This window comes from Coregonus lavaretus (genome assembly GCF_964263955.1).
Source record: "Coregonus lavaretus genome assembly, chromosome: 33".
NCBI lineage: Eukaryota > Metazoa > Chordata > Actinopteri > Salmoniformes > Salmonidae > Coregonus > Coregonus lavaretus.
In genome coordinates, this window is record NC_140020.1 from 36,098,813 (window position 1) to 36,119,156 (window position 20,344).

At 43.7% G+C, this 20,344-nt stretch overlaps 1 protein-coding gene across 1 annotated transcript in view; it reads right to left on the bottom strand.

Annotated features, from left to right (window-relative positions):
- Positions 1 to 10,466, bottom strand: part of LOC311108421 (utrophin-like) — a gene marked incomplete at both ends in the record, with an annotated part of 261,765 nt that extends 251,299 nt beyond the window's left edge. The window contains 8 exon segments of the mRNA XM_084151044.1: positions 6,457 to 6,594; positions 8,646 to 8,882; positions 9,004 to 9,056; positions 9,059 to 9,173; positions 9,437 to 9,565; positions 9,879 to 10,058; positions 10,253 to 10,401; positions 10,454 to 10,466. Of these exon segments, the coding sequence (XP_084007170.1) occupies positions 6,457 to 6,594; positions 8,646 to 8,882; positions 9,004 to 9,056; positions 9,059 to 9,173; positions 9,437 to 9,565; positions 9,879 to 10,058; positions 10,253 to 10,401; positions 10,454 to 10,466 (1,014 nt within the window).
- Between the last annotated feature and the right edge of the window lie 9,878 nt (positions 10,467 to 20,344).

Sequence of the window (20,344 nt, forward strand, 5' to 3'; positions counted from 1 at the left end):
TCCCACCTCTCGGTGGATTTCCTTACTGACCTTCCTCCTTCACAGGGGAATACCACTATACTGGTCGTTGTGGACCGGTTTTCTAAGGCCTGTCGTTTGCTCCCCATGCCGGGCCTTCCTACCGCCCTGCAGACTGCCGAAGCCCTGTTCACCCATGTGTTCCGGCACTACGGGGTACCCGAGGATATTGTGTCTGATCGGGGTCCCCAATTTACCTCCAGAGTCTGGAGGGCCTTTATGGAGCGGTTGGGGGTCTCGGTGAGCCTCACCTCGGGTTACCACCCAGAGAGTAATGGGCAGGTGGAACGTGTAAACCAGGATGTGGGCAGGTTTCTTAGAACATACTGCCAGGACCGGCCGGAGGAGTGGGCAAGGTACGTTCCCTGGGCCGAAATGGCCCAGAATTCCCTACGCCATTCCTCCACTAACCTAACCCCTTTCCAATGTGTGTTAGGTTATCAGCCGGTTCTGGCACCCTGGCAGCAGAGCCAGATCGAGGCTCCTGCGGTGGATGAGTGGGCGAGGCGCTCGGAGGAGACATGGAACGCTGCACACGTCCACCTGCAGCGGGCCCTCCGACGTGATAAGGCGAGCGCTGATCTCCACCGCAGTGAGGGACCGGTGTACGCACCTGGTGATCGAGTCTGGCTCTCTACCAGGAACCTGCCCCTCCGCCTGCCCTGTCGGAAACTGGGTCGGCGGTTTGTAGGGCCATTTAAAGTCCTGGGAAGGTTGAACGAGGTGTGTTATAGATTACAGCTACCTGTTGAATATAAAAGTATTAACCCCTCGTTCCATGTGTCCCTTCTCAGGCCGGTGGTAGCTGGCCCACTCCAAGACAGTGAGATCAGGGAGACTCCTCCGCCCCCATTGGACATCGAGGGGGCACCGGCGTACTCCGTGAGGTCCATCTTGGATTCGAGACGTCGGATGGGGGGTCTCCAGTATCTAGTGGAGTGGGAGGGGTACGGTCCGGAGGAGCGGTGCTGGGTGCCGAGGGGAGACATTTTGGACCCGTCTCTCCTGACGGAATTCCATCGTGGGCACCCGACGCGCCCGGCTCCGCGTCGTCCCCGAGGCCGGAGTCAGCGCACGTCTGGAGCCGCGCGTCAAGGGGGGGGTACTGTCACGGTTTCGGCCGAGGCTGCCTCTCTCCCTTGTTCGGGCAGGCTTCGGTGTTCGTTGTCTCCGGAGTACTAGCTGCCACCGTTGTATGTTTCATGTTTGTTTGCTTTTGTCTGAGTGTTGTCACACCTGTTTTCAGTTAGTGTCATTAGTGTCCTATTTAGTTCCCGTTGTGTGTGTCAGGTGTTGTGTATTGTTTGTTGTCAGACGTGTTTTCGCTCAGTTGAGCTTCTCTCCACTGCGCTGGAGTTATCGCACCTGTTTGTGCGCAGTTTTTTTCCATTTCGCCTTCGTGCGTATTTCGCCTTCGGGCAAGTGTTGTCCGTTTGCCGTGTTTCGGCTCAATACAAGTCTATTGGATTATCAGTCTGCGTCCTGCATTTGATTCCGCCACTGCACCTACAGCACGCCTTGACAACTGTGCTACGAGACAGGAATACATTTGCATCTGAAATGCTGCAATGCACATCAATGGATTCATATTAAAAAGCTTGTTAACGTTACTCTTCCTCTCTCAATCTGTACGATGTACTCTTGTTAATGCGATAATTGTATTTTTACTGTGTTAGGATATACAGCGCCTTCAGAAAGTATTCACACCCCTAGACCTTTTCCACATTTTGTTGTTACAGCCTAAATTTATAATTGATTAAATTTAGATTTTGTGTCACTGGGCTACCACACATTACATCATAATGTCAAAGTGGAATTATATTTTAGGAAGTTTAGCAAATTAATAGAAAATGAAAAGCTGAAATGTCTTGAGTCAATAAGTATTCAATCCCTTTGTTATGTAAAGCCTAAATAACTTCAGGAGATGACCAATGCCTTTTCCAGCATGATGGAGCACCTTGTCATAAGGCAAAAGTGATAACTAAGTGGCTTGGGTAACAAAACGTTGACTTTTTGGGTCCATGGCCAGGAAACTCCCCAGACCTTAATCCCATTGAGAACTTGTGGTCGATCCTCAAGAGGCGGGTGGACAAACAAAAACCCACAAATTCTGACAAACTCCAAGCATTGATTATGCAGGAATGGGCTACCATCAGTCAGGATGTGGCCCAGAAGTTAATTGACAGCATGCCAGGGCGGATTGCAAAGGTCTTGAAAAAGAAGGGTCAACACTGCAAATATTGACTCTTTGCATAAACCTTATGTAATTGTCAATAAAAGCCTTTGACACTTATGGAATGCTTGTAATTATACTTCAGTATACCATAGTAACATCTGACAAAATATCTCATAACACTGAAGCAGCGAACTTTGTGAAGACCAATACTTGTGTCATTCTCAAAACCTTTGACCACGACTGTACATGAGATTGCATTCATGGCAGACATCAAGAAGGCTTTCCTTCAGATATCCATTGCAGAGAGAGACAAAGACGCCGTGAGATTCCTGTGGCTCACAGGCCCACCAAGGGGAGAAAATGAAGAGGAGCTGCGCATGCTGAGGATGAACAGAGTGGTATTTGGAGCTTCCCCAAGTACATTCTTGCTCGCAGCTACAGAAAGCACCTGAAACAATATGAAACAGAACAACCAGAAGTTGTAGAGACATTGAGAGAGTCACTCTATGTAGATGACTTCATTGCAAGTTCACGCAATGTTGAAGAGGCTTACTTTGTGACAACAACTGCAAACCGAATGCTGTTGACTACAGGCATGGACCTCTGCAAGTGGAGGACCAATTCTCCTGAACTGAAAACGAAATGGGAGGAGAGTACAACAAATGACCACCCGTTGGCGCTAGAAACACAAGGAGTAGTGCTGAAAGTTTTAGGTTTAGTGTAAAGACCGGGAACAGATTACTTTGTGTTTGACCTCAGGCCGCTACTGAGCATTCTAAAGCAAAAGGAATACACAAAGAGAAGTGTTCTGCAGTCATCTGCATGCATCTTCGACCCTGTTGGCTTCCTGACCCCCTTCACCAAATCAAATCAAATTGTATTTGTCACATGCGCCGAATACAACAGGTGTAGACCTTAGAGTGAAATGCTTACTTACAAGCCCTTAACCAACAATCCAGCTCAAGAAAGAGTTACGAAAATATTTACTATATAAACAAAAGTAAAAAAAATTTTTAACATAAAATATAAAAAGTAACACAGTAAAATAAAAATAAGGAGGCTATATACAGGAGGTACTGGAACCAAGTCAATGTGTGGGGGTACAGGTTAGTCAAGGTAATTTGTACATGTGGGTAGGGGTAAAGTGACTATGCATAGATAATAAACAGCGAGTAGCAGCAGTGTAAAAACAAAGGGAGGGGGGAGGGGTGTCAATGTAAATAGTCCGGGTGGCCATTTGATTAATTGTTCAGCAGTCTTATGGCTTGGGGGTAGAATCTGTTAAGGAGCCTTTTGGTCCTAGACTTGGCACTCCGGTACCGCTTGCCGTGCGGTAGCAGAAAGAACAATCTATGACTTGGGTGACAGGATCAAGTGCATGTTCCAGGAAATGTGGGAGAGGGCACTCAGCTGGGACGAAGAGTTACCACCTGATCTGACACGAGAATGGCAACAGCGGTGTTCAGAACTACCCCAGCTTCACCAGCTCACCATACCAAGGTGGTACAGAACAGACATGCAGCCACAGAACAGCCACACACTGAAACTACCCGTGTTCTGTGATGCAAGTGAAAGGGCTTACAGTTCATTAGCTTACCTGCAAGGTGAATCACAAGACGGGGAAACAACGACAAGCCTAGTCGCATCCAAGTCCATTGTAGCCCTCCTCAAGAAAATTAGGTCATGAGAGGTCACAGCTGTGATTGGAGACTAGCAAACAACCTGATGACCACACTGAAAATGGAACAAAAACAGATCAAAATGTGGACAGAGTCGATGATCGTGCTGCATTGAATTTGCAGCTCAGCTCAGAAATGGAAACAGTTTGTCGCAAACAGAGTGACAGAGATCCAGTCCTTCACCAATCCAGAGTCATGGTCACATTTTGAAGGGAAAACTAATCCAGCCGACCTCCCTACAAGAGGACAAACTGTTTGAAACTTGACACAGAGCCAGCTATGGTGGAACGGACCCAGCATTATGACATCACCCAATCAGTCGGAGGAGACTGATGACAACAAGGTTCCAGGTCACTGTACAGCTCACAGCAAACAGCACAGACATCGCTGAACCCGAGTTGAAGGTACAGCAAACTTAAAAAATTGTTCAGAATGACCGCCTCGATGAAGAGATTCATAGCCAATGCTTGTACAAACATAAAGATGCAAGGTGAACTGACTGCTGACGAACTGTTCGAGGCAGAAAAGTACTGGATCAAGGTAACACAACAACAGAGTTTCAGTCAGGAGATCAAACTACTGAAGGCAGGAAAAAGCCTAAACAATGACTGTAAAATTAGAGAACTGAAACCGTTCCTGGACGAACACAAACTACTCAGTGTAGGAGGAAGACTGCAACAGTCCAACTTCACATTCAGAGAGCAGCACCCATGGGGTCTGCCCAACAAGCACAGATATTCAGAAATGTTGATACAGTACCATCATGAGAAGATGATGCATTTTGGAGTAAGAGACACTCTAGTACAAATCAGAGAGCAATACTGGATATTGCGTGCTAGGTAGCTAGTCAAGACCACAGTGGCAAGATGTATAGTCTGCAAGAGATTCAAGGCAAGGGCTGGACAGCAGGTCACTGCGCCTTTATCAAAAGACAGAATAACTGAATCCCCACCATTCAAAGTCACAGGTGTGGATTTTGCAGGGCCGCTCTACGTGAAAGAAAATGGTTCTGTGAAGAAGCATGCTCTTGACTAGCTGCCTAGCACGCGCTGTTCACTTGTGCTGTAACCAGAGCAGTGCATTTGGAATTGGTCTCAGATCAATCAACAGACATTCCTGTTACCTCTGAAAAGATTCATCTCAAGGAGAGGATTATTCAAGGTAATCTATTCGGACATTGCAAAAACATTCAAGAGAGCTAATCAGGACTTGAAAGAGCTGTGGAAGGCAATCAAAGAGCCCCTATTGACTTCAAGTACCAGAATGCCTTGCGACAGGAAGTATGAAAAAATTAGAACGCACTAGTTATGTACAAGTGACAAGTGATTAGCCTGGCTTTCGCTAGCAACGTTCTTTTATTGTTTTGTAGAATTTAAAGTGGTAAAATGTAACGTCAAACAAGTATTATTACTAAAAATAACCTTTCATCTCACAACCGACGTCCCGAGTCATTACTTTGAAGATAGTTATTCTATACATGGTGAAGTTATTAACTACACTTTGGATGGAGTATCAATAGACCCAGTCACTACAAAGATACAGGCGTGCTTCCTAACTCAGTTGCCGGAGAGGAAGGAAATCACTCAGGGATTTCACCATGATGGTGACAGGTACAGAGTTTAATGCTGTGATTGGAGAAAACTGAGGATTGACCAACAACATTGTAGTTACTCCACAATACTAACCTAAATGACAGAGTGAAAAGAAGGAAGCCTGAACATAATACAAATATTCCAAAACATGCATCCTGTTTGCAATAAGGCACTAAAGTAAAATTAACTTTATGTCCTGAATACGAAGCGTTATGTTTGGGGCAAATCCAACACAACACATCACGGAGTACCACTTTATATTTTCAAGCATGGTGGTGGCTGCATCATGTTATGGGTATGTTTGTCATCGGCAAGGACTAGGGAGTGTTTTAGGATAAAAATCAACGGAATAGAGCTAAGCACAGGCAAAATCCTAGAGGAAAACCTGGTTCACTCTGCTTTCCAACAGACACTGGGGGACAAATTCACCTTTCTGCAGGACGATAACCTAAAACACAAGGCCAACTATACACTGGAGTTGCTTACCAAGACGACATTGATCCTGAGTGGCCTATTTAAAGTTTTGACTTAAATTTGCTTGAAAATCGATGGCAAGACTTGAAAATGGCTGTCTAGCAATGATCAACAACCAACGTGACATGTTTGTTGTTGTTGTTGAATAATGTGTAAATATTGTACAATCCAGGTGTGCAAAGCTCTTAGAGACTTACCCAGAAAGACTCACAGCTTTAATCGATGCCAAAGGTGATTATAACATGTATTGATTCAGGGGTGTGAATACTAATGAAAATGAAATATTTTTGTATTTCATTTTTAATACATTTATTAAAGTGTCTAAAATTTCACTTTGTCATTATGGGATATTTTGTGTAAATGGGTGAGCTTTTTTATTTATTTAATACATGTTGAATTCAGGCTGTAACACAACAAAATGTGTAATAAGTCAAGGCATATGATTACTTTATGAAGGCACTGTACATGTTACATGTTTGTTAAGCTAGTGTAGTGATAGTGCATCATTCTCCTTCACCCTCTGAGTGGTGTACTGCGTCTGCAGCCGGAGCAGTCTGAGACTCAGTTCCTCCCTCTGGCCCTCGTCTACAGTCTGGAGCAGCACCTCCTCTCCTCTCCTCAGCAGCTCCTCCACGCCTGCCTTCTCCCTGTCCATCTGACCAGTCAACACACAGGGTCAGAGTTCAAAGTGAATGTTGTCACGGAATCAATCAAATCCTATCAAACTAGGGTTTTCCAGGGTTAGAAAATGAACATTACGCCCATAATCAAAAAGAAAAAGAAATGAAACTGAATCCAAACCAAAAGTTGTTTGAAGAGGCCTAAACTGAGTTATTTTCCAGAGAGTCGAGGCTCGACAGAAAGCAGTAAGAAACAGAAGAAGTATTGCAGTAGTAACACTGCTTCCTGACTGACGTTGACCTTGGTCTTGGCTGGTGTGATTTGTTCAGCCGCTCTACACTGTGTACTGTAATAAAACTATGATAACACACTGAGGTCAGACTGCCCAATCACACCACTGTTTGTCTATGACATAGTATACAGCTTATATTGTAGCACTTTGTGTTCTTTGTTTAACAAGTCAAACTTACTTACTCACTGTGTGTGTGTGTGTGTGTGTGTGTGTGTGTGTGTGTGTGTGTGTGTGTGTGTGTGTGTGTGTGTGTGTGTGTGTGTGTGTGTGTGCGCGTGTGTACAGTATGTACAGTGCATTCAGAAAGTATTCAGACCCCTTGTCTTTTTCCACATTTTGTTACGTTACAGCCTTATTCTAAAATGGATTAAATTGTATTTTTTCCTCAACAATCTACAAACAATACCCCATAATGAAAAATTTAAATGTATTAAAAATAAAGAACTGAAATATCACATTTACATAAGTATTCAAACCCTTTACTCAGTACTTTGTTGAAGCACCTTTGGCAGCGATTACAGCCTCGATTCTTCTTGGGTATGTCGCCACAAGCATGGCACACCTGTATTTGGGGAGTTTCTCCCATTCTTCTCTGCAGATCCTCTCAAGCTCTGTCAGGTTGGATGGGGAGCTATCTTCAGGTCTCTCCAAAGATGTTCGAATGGGTTCAAGTCCGGGCTCTGGCTGGGCCACTCAAGGACATTCAGAGACTTGTCCCGAAGCCACTCCTCTGTTGTCTTGGCTGTATGCTTAGGGTCATTGTCCTGTTGGAAGGTGAACCTTCGCCCCAGTCTGCGCTCCAGAGCGCTCTGGAGCAGGTTTTCATCAAGGACCTCTCTGTACTTTGCTCCGTTCATCTTTCCCTCGGTCCTGACTAGGCTCCACGTCCCTGCCGCCATCGCCACAGCATGATGCTGCCACCACTATTCTTCACCGTAGGGATGGTGCCAGGTTTCCTCCAGACATGACGCTTGGCATTCAGGCCAGAGAATCTTGTTTTTCATGGTCTGAGAGTCTTAAGGTGCCTTTTGGCAAACTCCAAGCAGGCTGCCATGTGCCTTTCTACTGAGGAGAGTCTTCCGTCTGGCCACTCTACCATAAAGTCCTGATTGGTGGAGTGCTGCAGAGATGGTTGTCCTTCTGGAAGGTTCTCCCATCTCCACAGAGGAACTTTTGAGCTCTCTCAGAGTGACCAATGGGTTCTTGGTCACCTCCCTGACCAAGGCCCTTCTCTCCCGATTGCTCAGTTTGGCCAGGCGGCTAGCTCTAGGAAGAGTCTTGGTGGTTCCAAACTTCTTCCATTTAAGAATGATGGATGCCACTGTTTTCTTGGGGACCTTCAATGCTGCAGACATTTTTTGGTACCCTTCCCCAGATCTGTGCCTTGACGCAATCCTGTCTCGGAGCTCTACAGACAATTCCTTTGACCTCATGGCTTGTTTTTTTCCTCTGACATGCACTGTCAATTGTGGGACCTTATATAGACAGCTGTGTGCCTTTCCAAATCATGTCCAATCAATTGAATTTACCACAGGTGGACTCCAATCAAGTGGAAACAGGATGCACCTGAGCTCAATTTCGAGTCTCATAGCAAAGGGTCCGAATACTGAAGGAATCAATTTTTTTTATTTTTAATACATATCCTAAAATGTCAAAAAAAACAGTTTTCAGTTTTAATCCATTTTAGAATAAGGCTGAAACATAACAAAATGTGGAAAAAGGGGTCTGAATACTTTCTGAATGCACTGTATGTGCGTGCATGCACGTGAGAAAGTGTCTGTCCATATATAGACCTTGTCATCATCCAGGGTGTGTGTGGGGTCCTGATGGTCCTCCAGGGCTCTGAGTGTTGCCTCTAATTTCCCCTCAAAGGTCAACATCAGGCTGGAGCTCAGGGCCTCCTCTGACTGACTCTGTTGGAGCTCAGTGATCTGGTCCTGTTGAAGCTGAGAGATCTGGTGAGGAATCTGAGAGATCTGTTGGATCTGCTGGATCATCTCCACAGTCCCTGGCTCCAGAGTAGTGGACATCTGGGTGTCAGAAACAAAAGTGACAGAATTACACCACTGTGCGTGTTGACAGATTGAATGATGAAGCTCTGAACAGTTCTAATTGTAATACACTGAAACAGTGTTGTGAGGGTTTTTGTACCTTGGCAGCTTTGATGCGCTTGGAGACCTTGTGGAAGTTGCGGTTGAGTTCGCCAGTTTGGGTTCCACTACATCTCTGCAGGCAGGACCTCTACTGGTCAGCATGATGATGGCCTGGTCTCTCACACTGTCCACTCTCAGACTGATGTCATCCAGCTCCTCTAGCAGAGTCTACACACAACACATCAATCAAACAATTAATACATTAACAGGTTCATCAATAGCTATTACTCAAATTATTATTTTCCCACACAGGCTAATATTCTCAAACTCTGCTAATAGAGTATAATTAAAATGTAATTGTAATCAACCAATATTGAACTAATTTCATACTTAGAATTGTGGTCCTTCAGTTCCACTCGGGAATTGTTCACTCCCCATGCTTTCAGTCCTCTCTCTCTCTTCTACTGTCTCCCTTCCCCTCCTTCTCTCACCTTGACCAACATCTCTCTCTCCACGGTAGGCAGTATCTCCATCTCATCTAGGTGGATCTGGGTCTGGTACAGCCAGGTGCTGATGTGGGCCAGGTTCTCATCAAAGATTTCCACCTCGTTCTGGTGGCTCTGTAATGGACAGAGGTCATTGGCATAGAAAACAATAACATAGAATTGGATACCATTCTTTATTGTATTTCTTTGACCATAGCAATACTGTATTTCTTTGACCATAGCAATACAACTGAATTGAAATGAAAATTGTATCCTGCAAAGAGCACCATTTTTTAAAAGATATTAGGAATATGCAGGAATAATTCCAAATAGCCCTTCTGACATTTTTGTTGTCATGTAATGTACAAATTACTTTACTCAACCATGACATTAGATAGGATAACCTCTCTATTCATATTGTCTCTGTGATAGTAAAGAGTGTACCCACCAGTACAGTGCTGAGCCGGTCCTCGGTCCAGGTGCGGACCTGTCCCCAGCCCTTGTTGAGGCCACACAGCCTGTCCTCCAGAGGGCCCTTGCTCCCCTCCACCAGCCCCTGCAGCCCAGCACTGGTCTCCATCAGTACAGCCAGGTCTGCCTTACGACTCTCAGACTCCTTCAGCAGGCCCTGAACATACATTATACACATGTTACACACACGTTACAGAAACGTTACACAAATTCTCTGCTCACACACAGACACACACACACACACACACACACACACACACAAGCCAGGAAAACCTTTTAACAAACAAACTATTCTATCAAGCCCTGTGACGATACAAATACACTTCTCAAACACACACACACACGACTCACGTTGGCCCAAGCAATCTCAGTGTCTATATCAGCAGGCATGTCTCCAGAGGAGTTTTTCTGCAGCAGCAGGGTCTGGTTGGTGGTCAGCCAGTCCTGTAGGATGGTGCTTTCCTTATGTAGTCTCTGAGACAGAGACAGAGCCTTCCCCTCTGTAACCTGGAGAGGGAAGAAGATACATAAGGACAGATTCCCAGTCCCTGCCGATGAAAAACATCCCCACAGCATGATGCTGCCACCACCATGCTTCACTGTGGGGATGGTGTTCTCGGGGTGATGAGAGGTGTTGGGTTTGCGCCAGACATTTTCCTGGATGGCCAAAAAGCTCAATTTTAGTCTCATCTGAGCAGAGTACCTTCTTCCATATGTTTGAGGAGTCTCCCACAAGGCTTTTGGCGAACACCAATCATGTTTGCTTATTTTTTCCTTTAAGCAATGGCTTTTTTCTGGCCACTCTTCAATAAAACCCAGCTCTGTGGAGTATACGGCTTAAAGTGGTCCTATGGACAGATACTCCAATCTCCGCTGTGGAGCTTTGCCGCTCCTTCAGGGTTATCTTTGGTATCTTTGTTGCCTCTCTTGCCTGGTCCATGAGTTTTGGTGGGCGGCCCTCTCTTGGCAGGTTTGTTGTGGTGGATTTAATGGTGGTCCGCAGGATGTTCAACATTTCTGATATTTTTTCATAACAAAAACCCCGATCTGTACTTGCTTGGTGGTGCCCCTTGCTTAGTGGTGTTGCAGACTCTGGGGCCTTTCAGAACAGGTGTATGTATACTGAGATCATGTGACAGATCAAGTGACACTTAGATTGCACACAGGTGGACTTTATTTCACTAATTATGTGACTTCTGAAGGTAATTGGTTGCACCAGATCTTATTTAGGGGTTTCATAGCAAAGGGGGTGAATACATACAGTTGAAGTCGGAAGTTTACATACACCTTAGCCAAATACATTTAAACTCAGTTTTTCACAATTCCTGACATTTAATCCTAGTAAAAATTCCCTGTCTTAGGTCAGTTAGGATCACCACTTTATTTTAAGAATGTGAAATGTCAGAATAATAGTAGAGAGAATTATTTATTTCAGCTTTTATTTCTTTCATCACATTCCCAGTGTGTCAGAAGTTTACATACACTTAATTACTATTTGGTAGCATTGCCTTTAAATTGTTTAACATGGGTCAAACGTTTCGGGGTAGCCTTCCACAAGCTTCCCACAATAAGTTGGGTGAATTTTGGCCCATTCCTCCTGACAGAGCTGGTGTAACTGAGTCAGGTTTGTAGGCCTCCTTGCTCCCACACGCTTTTTCAGTTCTGCCAACAGATTTTCTATAGGATTGAGGTCAGGGCTTTGTGATGTCCACTCAAATACCTTGACTTTGTTGTCCTTAAGCCATTTTGCTACAACTTTTGAAGGATGCTTGGGGTCATTGTCCATTTGGAAGACCCATTTGCGACCAAGCTTTACCTTCCTGACTGATATCTTGAGATGTTGCTTCAATAAATCCACATAATTTTCCTTCCTCATGATGTAATCTATTTTGTGAAGTGCACAAGTCCCTCCTGAAGAAAAGCACACCGACAGCATGATGCTGCCACCCCCGTGCTTCACGGTTGGGATGGTGTTCTTCGGCTTGCAAGGTACCCTCTTTTTCCTCCAAACATAACGATGGTCATTATGGCCAAACAGTTCTATTTTTGTTTCATGAGACCAGAGGACATTTCTCCAAAAAGTGCGATCTTTGTCCCCATGTGCAGTTGCAAACCGTAGTCTGGCTTTTTTATGGCGGTTTGGAGCAGTGGCTTCTTCCTTGCTGAGCGGCCTTTCAGGTTATGTCGATATAGGACTCGTTTTACTGTGGATATAGATACCTGTTTTTCCTCCAGCATCTTCACAAGGTCCTTTGATGTTGTTCTGGGATTGATTTGCACTTTTCACACAAAAGTATGTTCATCTCTAGGAGACAGAATGCGTCTCCTTCCTGAGCAGTATGACGGCTGCGTGGTCCCATGGTGTTTATACTTGTGTACTATTGTTTGTACAGATGAACGTGGTACCTTCAGGCATTTGGAAATTGCTCCCAAGGATGAACCAGACTTGTGGAGGTCTACAATTAGTTTTTCTGAGATCTTGGCTGATTTCTTTTGGTTTTCTCATGATGTCAAGCAAAGAGGCTCTGAGTTTGAAGGTAGGCCTTGAAATACATTCACAGATACACCTCCAATTGACTCCATGACATCATTTTCTTGAATTTTCCAAGCTGTTTAAAGGCACAGTCAACTTAGTGTATGTAAACTTCTGATCCACTGGAATTGTGATACAGTGAATTATAAGTGAAATAATCTGTCTGTAAACAATTGTTGGAAAAATTACTTGTGTCATGCACAAAGTAGATGTCCTAACCGACTTGCCAAAATGATAGTTTGTTAAAAAAAAATGTGGGAGTTCTTGAAAAATGAGTTTTAATGACTCCAACCTAAGTGTATGTAAACTTCCGACTTCAACTGTATAATTGGAGCCTATTTCTTCCTATTCAAAAAAATAAGTGGTAGGCCTACCTGTTTGACAGACACAGTTATGCTATCCATAGATAGCCAAATCCTCCAATACTGTTGCATGCACTCCTTAAATACCTCCGTGTCTCGGAAGGGCTTGGTGTGTTTGGTTAAAACCAGGGCTCAAATTGAGTGAGGGTATCACATACCCTTTGTTAAAGAAAAGGGCAAAAATATATATTTTGATATAAATACATAAAAAGTATACAGATGATATAAAGCGTTCTATAAGGATGCTTATCTCGGTGATGCCTTATGGTAGAAACAAGCTCTAAAAGGCCTGTGAAAGACGTGACACCGATGCATATGGGGATATATTGATTCCTCTCTATGACATTCTGAAGCTGAGCTGCAGCCAATAATATTTGAGGAGATTAAAAAAATTGACTTTGCTATTCTGTCCTTATTAATTTAGCTTTCACTTTCTGAAAAGAGAAGATGTTCGTTTAAACACAGGCAGCTTTTAGGGAAGCACTTCTGTTGTTGGGCCATGCAATGGACAAGTAGCCAGCAGTTGAAGCTTAAATTTTTCTGCGTCAGTAGAGCCTCTGTCTGGGTGGAAAGGTAACTTTTGAAAGTGCCATGCTTAGATTCAAAAGGATGTCTAAGAATTAAGTATTTGCAAACAGTGTTGCAAACAAGACACTCTGGTTTGACATTGGAAAAATATGTTAAGAATGCCTATTTATCTGTCCATTCTTCCCCATTCTTCCCTATTTTCACCATCCACCTTTCTTTTGAGACTTTTTCCAGTGCAACATTTTCTCTTGATTGCAAGCTGTTTTTCCCCAATGAACGCACAAAGAAATATAAAAAACTAATTTAATAGAGACATTGCTGATTTTATCAATGTAATCAGATTGAAAATATTAGGCTATGTTATTCACATTGAACTGATTATATAGCCTACTAACCAGATGTGTTAAGAATTGTGTTTAATTTGTAGCATAGGCCTATGAATTAGGCTGCTATTAGGTTCTGTTCTTGTGACTTTTAGCTGAGAATTTTTTTTTCCCAAGGCCAAACCTATTGCCGACCCCTGCTGTACATAGTTTAGTGGGGATAGGATGGGGGCCTCTCCAAAGTTTAAAATGACTGCCCAGCTAAAAGCTCTTCAGCATGCAGTGATGCGAAGTGTTTCTGCTGATAGGAGAAAGAGTTTGTGTGTGTATGTGTGTGTGTATATGTGTGTGTGTTCGTGCGTGCGTGTGTGTGTGTCACCTTGGACACTGTTGTCCTCTCTCTTACCACCACGAGGTGACGCCATGTATATTCCACTGGTCCTCATGACAGATTAGCTGTTTTCCACAGTTTTCCCTCCTACAGCCCAAGCTCAGTGAAGTGTGATTCTATTCCCTGTTAATGATTATTTATCTTAAACACCTAACCAACACACTTTAACAGGGGGTCCCACACTGCTGCTGGAGGTAAAAACACCTCAGCCTGTTTCACCTGCTGGGCCTTACTGCTACACACATGCATGCAAACAGTACACGGAAATCCATACATAATCACAGAGAGAGAGAGGAGAGAGGAGGAAGGAGATAGAGAGACACACACACACACACAAACACACACACAGAGCTCCAGGCAGACAATTATTGTCTTATAGGGTGTTGTATACACTTAGTGCCACCTTCAGATGAGATTCATTTTGGTGTCGGCCATATTATTCTGTTTATTTTAAGAGAGCGCCTCATCTGTGCTAAATTCTCCCTCCGAGCTGTAAAAGAAAACATTACTTTAGGGTTGCTAGGCAACCGGAATCCTTATATTTAATTGGTCTGGAGACAAGCTTTGTAAATGACTGGTTTTACAGAAAGCTGGATTTAGTGCCCACTCTGAGGGCTGGAACTTAACCCTCTAGTCTAAGGGCCTGTGTGCTTGGCTTCTGCTAAGCTAACATATGGAATTGTTTTATGATGGTCATACCAAGGATCATTTAGCTATTTGATTTGGAATTTTAGGACCCCAGGTATAAAAAAAAATACATTTGAAACATTGAATTTGGCCTTCCAGCAATCAGCCCATAGAAATGCATTGAATAGCAGATGCATACATGGAAAAACAGATAGTAAATCAAAAGGAAATATGTTCTGAAGTGTCTGTCCTATATCTGAGAGATATAAGAAAGCCCAGGAAAAAAATATATTATATTATTTTACTGTGGAATGACTTATTCACTTTCATAAATGATTCCTTCAGATGAGTGACACTTGTGAGGGTCGTAGAGCAAAACAGAGAACACCATTGTGTTTTTGAGAGTCAAATCTTTCCATAGAGGGGTCATATTAGTTTGTAGCCCAAACCGATCGGACGCTACAGACGTTTTCGTGAAATTATTTTCGGGATGTCTCCTGGTCTGACAAACACTGCTGTAGCTCTGCCACCTTCCACTGCAAATGTGGAAGGGCGACATCGGCCCTTAAACAGATGGATTTTGATGTGGTTGATTTTTATGCTAATCAAATTTTTGTGGGGGCGTGGACATTGACTCTATTTAAAAAGATTCTCCTGTACTTTTGTATACTTTTTATCCAGTAGTTCTGAAAGTAGTGCTCACGAGCCAAAAATGCCCCCCAGAAAATGTTGTACTATGCCACATATGTGCAGATATGTGCACCACGTCATTTCTCTCTCTCTTTTTCTCTCTGCTGTGTGTGCATCTTCCTAGCGGTCACTCAAATGTTGAGGGGCTGAAGCTCATTGGCTAGAACGCGAATTGCTAGGGTGCTGGCCCACGTGAGGGAAAATGGCGCAGCACAGCTATCAGAAAAACAGTCGCTTTCAAACTAGGGATTTTGTGGATAATTGAGGTAAGACAGTAATTCTGCTCATAGATTATGCATGTAAGAACTACACATTGACACATCCAGCCCAAAGCGGGAGGTTTAAGAAATACTTAGTAGTCCCCGGAGCATGTCTTTAAAACCACTGGGAGACAGGACCAGGAAAGGGATAACTACTGTAGCTGCCCTATGGGCTATGGCCATGGGCTAACACAGTCATATCCTCCCAACACGGGCAAAGTGACTTGCATACACTCACTGACACTGAAGCACACAGACTGTCTACCTCCCAAGTGATTACATTTTCAACGGGCTTTCAACAATCAACAACACAGAAAAAAGCAAAGCACAGCACAGCACAGCGACCCTGGGCCTAAACACACTATGGGAGAACTGACATGTAAAAGGCTCTCAAAGGCACACACACACACACACACACACACACACACACACACACACACACACACACACAGGAGGACTGAGGGCTGACTAACTCATATTATGAGAATGAGGAGTTTAAAAGGATAGGGAATTAAAGGTGTGGCTTGTAACCCATTCCTGCATTCTTGCCTTTTCTTTTATTTATCTTACTCCTTTCTGCGTCTTTGTAGCTCTCCTCCCTCCCCCCCTCCCTCCCTCCCTCCCTCCCTCCCTGCCTCCCTGCCTCCCTCCCTGCCTCCCTCCCTCCCTCCCTCCCTGCCTCCCTCCCTCCCTACCGCTAACCATATCTTGCTCTCTCTTTGTCCCATAGGCTCTTTCTGTCACTCCCACCATGGGAATTGAAGTTGTCCACCTTAAACAGGATTTCGGTTCTTGTTAGCATTTCCTTTGGACTGCTGACTTTGTGCATGTACCTTGCAACACACACACATAAATATATACTCACACCCACAAACTATTGACTGTTAACACACACACACACACACACACACACACCCACACTGCACATAGCCATGTGGTCATGTCTTATCTGACCTCTTGCAGAATGCACAGCAGAAAAATTAACCTCCTCTTGGTTCTGACAGCACTTCACTCACACACACACACACACACACAAACACACACACACACCACACATTATTACACACAAGTAAAATCAGTTAGATCAGCCATTGCCAACAAGGACAATGCTCCAAAAGATAAATGCTTTATACTAATTAGGTCAATGATAGGACGTACTAGATCTCAATTTGATGATGTCATTGAACTCAGCATTGGCTGCTCCCTCGGCAGTGTCGCCAGGTGATGCCACGGTAGCCATTTTGTCCACCAGGTCCTCGTCTGTTTCCCTCCTTTAGAATGTTAATCAGTTTCTTTTTTCTTTTAAAAAGGAATCCCAGTTCTTCACATGCAATGGTCTTTCCTTGTCACCTAAAAAGGAAAAAGACATGTATTTAAAGAATTTACATATTATTTGGATGCTGTTGAGGCCTAGCTTGGTGGGTTGATTGAATCTGGTCTTGTGTAATAACATAACATGCAATAACATTGATCTATCTTACTCATCTTTAGGTGTCTGAGAACTATGATCACAACAGATTGCACAAAGCGAGGTTGTTGACCTGACCTACAAGCAGAGGGTGATCTCACCTTTCTCTAAAACTAAACGCAGGACAACTCAATCCATTATTGTCCAAAGAGCACTCTCAACATGGGCCTCTAGAAATGCACTCCACCCTGGGTAAATCCATTTGAATTGAATCACTTTTGACCTTAACGAAGGCGAGGTGGGAAACATGGTTTCCAGGTGGGGAGGGAGGATGTGTGCGGGTGGATGGGGGATGAGGGGAGGAATGGGTTAGAGCTGTCTTTGTATGCATTTCTCTGTTTATTATATATATATATATATATATATATATATATATATATATATATATATATATATATATATATATATATATATATATATATATATACAAAAAAAAAATTGTAACAAGTATTTGATACACTGCCGATTTTGCAGGTTTTCCTACTTACAAAGCATGTAGAGGTCTGTAGTTTTTTATCATAGGTACACTTCAACTGTGAGAGACGGAATCTAAAACAAAAATCCAGAAAATCACATTGTATGATTTTTAAGTAATTAATTTGCATTTTATTACATGACATAAGTATTTGATCACCTACCAACCAATAAGAATTCTGGCTCTCACAGACCTGTTAGTTTTTCTTTAAGAAGCCCTCCTGTTCTCCACTCAATACCTGTATTAACTGCACCTGTTTGAACTCGTTACCTGTATAAAAGACACCTGTCCACACACTCAATCAAACAGACTCCAACCTCTCCACAATGGCCAAGACCAGAGAGCTGTGTAAGGACATCAGGGATACAATTGTAGACCTGCACAAGGCTGGGATGGGCTACAGGACAATAGGCAAGCAGCTTGGTGAGAAGGCAACAACTGTTGGCGCAATTATTAGAAAATGGAAGAAGTTCAAGATGATGGTCAATCACCCTCGGTCTGGGGCTCCATGCAAGATCTCACCTCGTGGGGCATCAATGATCATGAGGAAGGTGAGGGATCAGCCCAGAACTACACGGCAGGACCTGGTCAATGACCTGAAGAGAGCTGGGACCACAGTCTCAAAGAAAACCATTAGTAACACACCGCGCCGTCATGGATTAAAATCCTGCAGCGCACGCAAGGTCCCTCCTGAGTGGCGCAGTGGTCTAAGGCACTGCATCGCAGTGCTAACTGTGCCACTAGAGATCCTGGTTCAAATCCAGGCTCTGTCGCAGCCGGCCGCGACCGGGAGACTCATGGGTGGCGCACAATTGGCCCAGCGTCATCCAGGGTAGAGGAGGGAATGGCCGGCAGGGATGTAGCTCAGTTGATAGAGCATGGCGTTTGCAACGCCAGGGTTGTGGGTTCGATTCCCATGGGGGGCCAGTATATAAAAATAAAATTAAAAAAATATGTATTCACTAACTGTAAGTCGCTCTGGATAAGAGCGTCTGCTAAATGACTAAAAATGTAAATGTAAATGTAAAAATGTCCCCCTGCTCAAGCCAGCGCATGTCCAGTCCCGTCTGAAGTTTGCCAATGACCATCTGGATGATCCAGAGGAGGAATGGGAGAAGGTCATGTGGTCTGATGAGACAAAAATATAGCTTTTTGGTCTAAACTCCACTCGCCGTGTTTGGAGGAAGAAGAAGGATGAGTACAACCCCAAGAACACCATCCCAACCGTGAAGCATGGAGGTGGAAACTTTTCTGCAAAGGGGACAGGACGACTGCACCGTATTGAGGGGAGGATGGATGGGGCCATGTATCACGAGATCTTGGCCAACAACCTCCTTCCCTCAGTAAGAGCATTGAAGATGGGTCGTGGCTGGGTCTTCCAGCATGACAACGACCCGAAACACACAGCCAGGGCAACTAAGGAGTGGCTCCATAAGAAGCATCTCAAGGTCCTGGATTGGCCTAGCCAGTCTCCAGACCTGAACCCAATAGAAAATCTTTGGAGGGAGCTGAAAGTCCATATTGCCCAGCGACAGCTCCAAAACCTGAAGGATCTGGAGAAGGTCTGTATGGAGGAGTGGGCCAAAATCCCTGTGTGCAAACCTGGTCAAGACCTAGAGAAAACGTATGATCTCTGTAATTGCAAACAAAGGTTTCTGTACCAAATATTAAGTTCTGCTTTTCTGATGTATAAAATACTTATGTCATGCAATAAAATGCAAATTCATTACTTAAAAATCATACAATGTGATTTTCTGGATTTTTGTTTTAGATTCTGTCTCTCACAGTTGAAGTGTACATATGATAAAAATTACAGACCTCTACATGCTTTGTAAGTAGGAAAACCTGCAAAATTGGCAGTGTATCAAATACTTGTTCTCCCCACTGTATATCTCATTAAGGGAGCCTAAAGATAAATAATCCACTTGTTTAGATAGGAAAATTGTACTCCATTAATAAAGAATTAAAATTTAAGGTGAGTGTGTTGGGGGCAACTGGCCCCTCCTCTAATGGAGCAACTGCCCCCCTCCCCCAGCAATCCAATACAAGCAATGGTACCTAAATTAGCATCTTCCTAATCATGTCCAACGTCATTGAGTTACACAGTCATTTTATATATACTGTAGGATGATTTGGACATGATTTGGCATGAAAATGAAGAGGGACCTTACATCAATTCCTCATCATAATGAGGATATTAATAGTGAGATGTGCAATATCATTTTGTTTCAATATTTGATTTATTTAAGTAAAATAATACACCAAAACTTTAACTGTTAAGAGTAAAAAAAAAAAAAGTGTAAACTGAATCCACTTATTTCCCTTCATAGTTTGTTTGCCTAAGTATGACCATCAAACACATACCTCATTTTTACCAAACATTTTTGTGTCAGCCAATCGACATTGTTCTTAGGGGGGGGGGGCACGTTACTTATGTCTAATTGATATTAAAGGCCAAAAGGCAACACTTGCTGGCTGTGATTGAGTAATGGAAATCTAAAAAACAGTCTCTGCCTGGACCCCCAGTGGCTTTAGTGACGTGGAGCTGTTGCTCTTCCGTTGTAGGCCGTTGTCCGGATCGATTGTACAAATTAGTGCTCCACATGGCCCTCGCGCAAGTTTCAGGTAACAGCACAGGTAAAGTGAGCCGATCAGCCGATCAGAGAGGAGGACTCCAAAAAGAAGACGGAATGTAAGACCCAACCTGACCTATAAACCAGTTGGAGAGAGAGCTTATTTGTAGGGAAAAGAACCATAGGCCAAATGCTATAAGCAGCTGACAAATG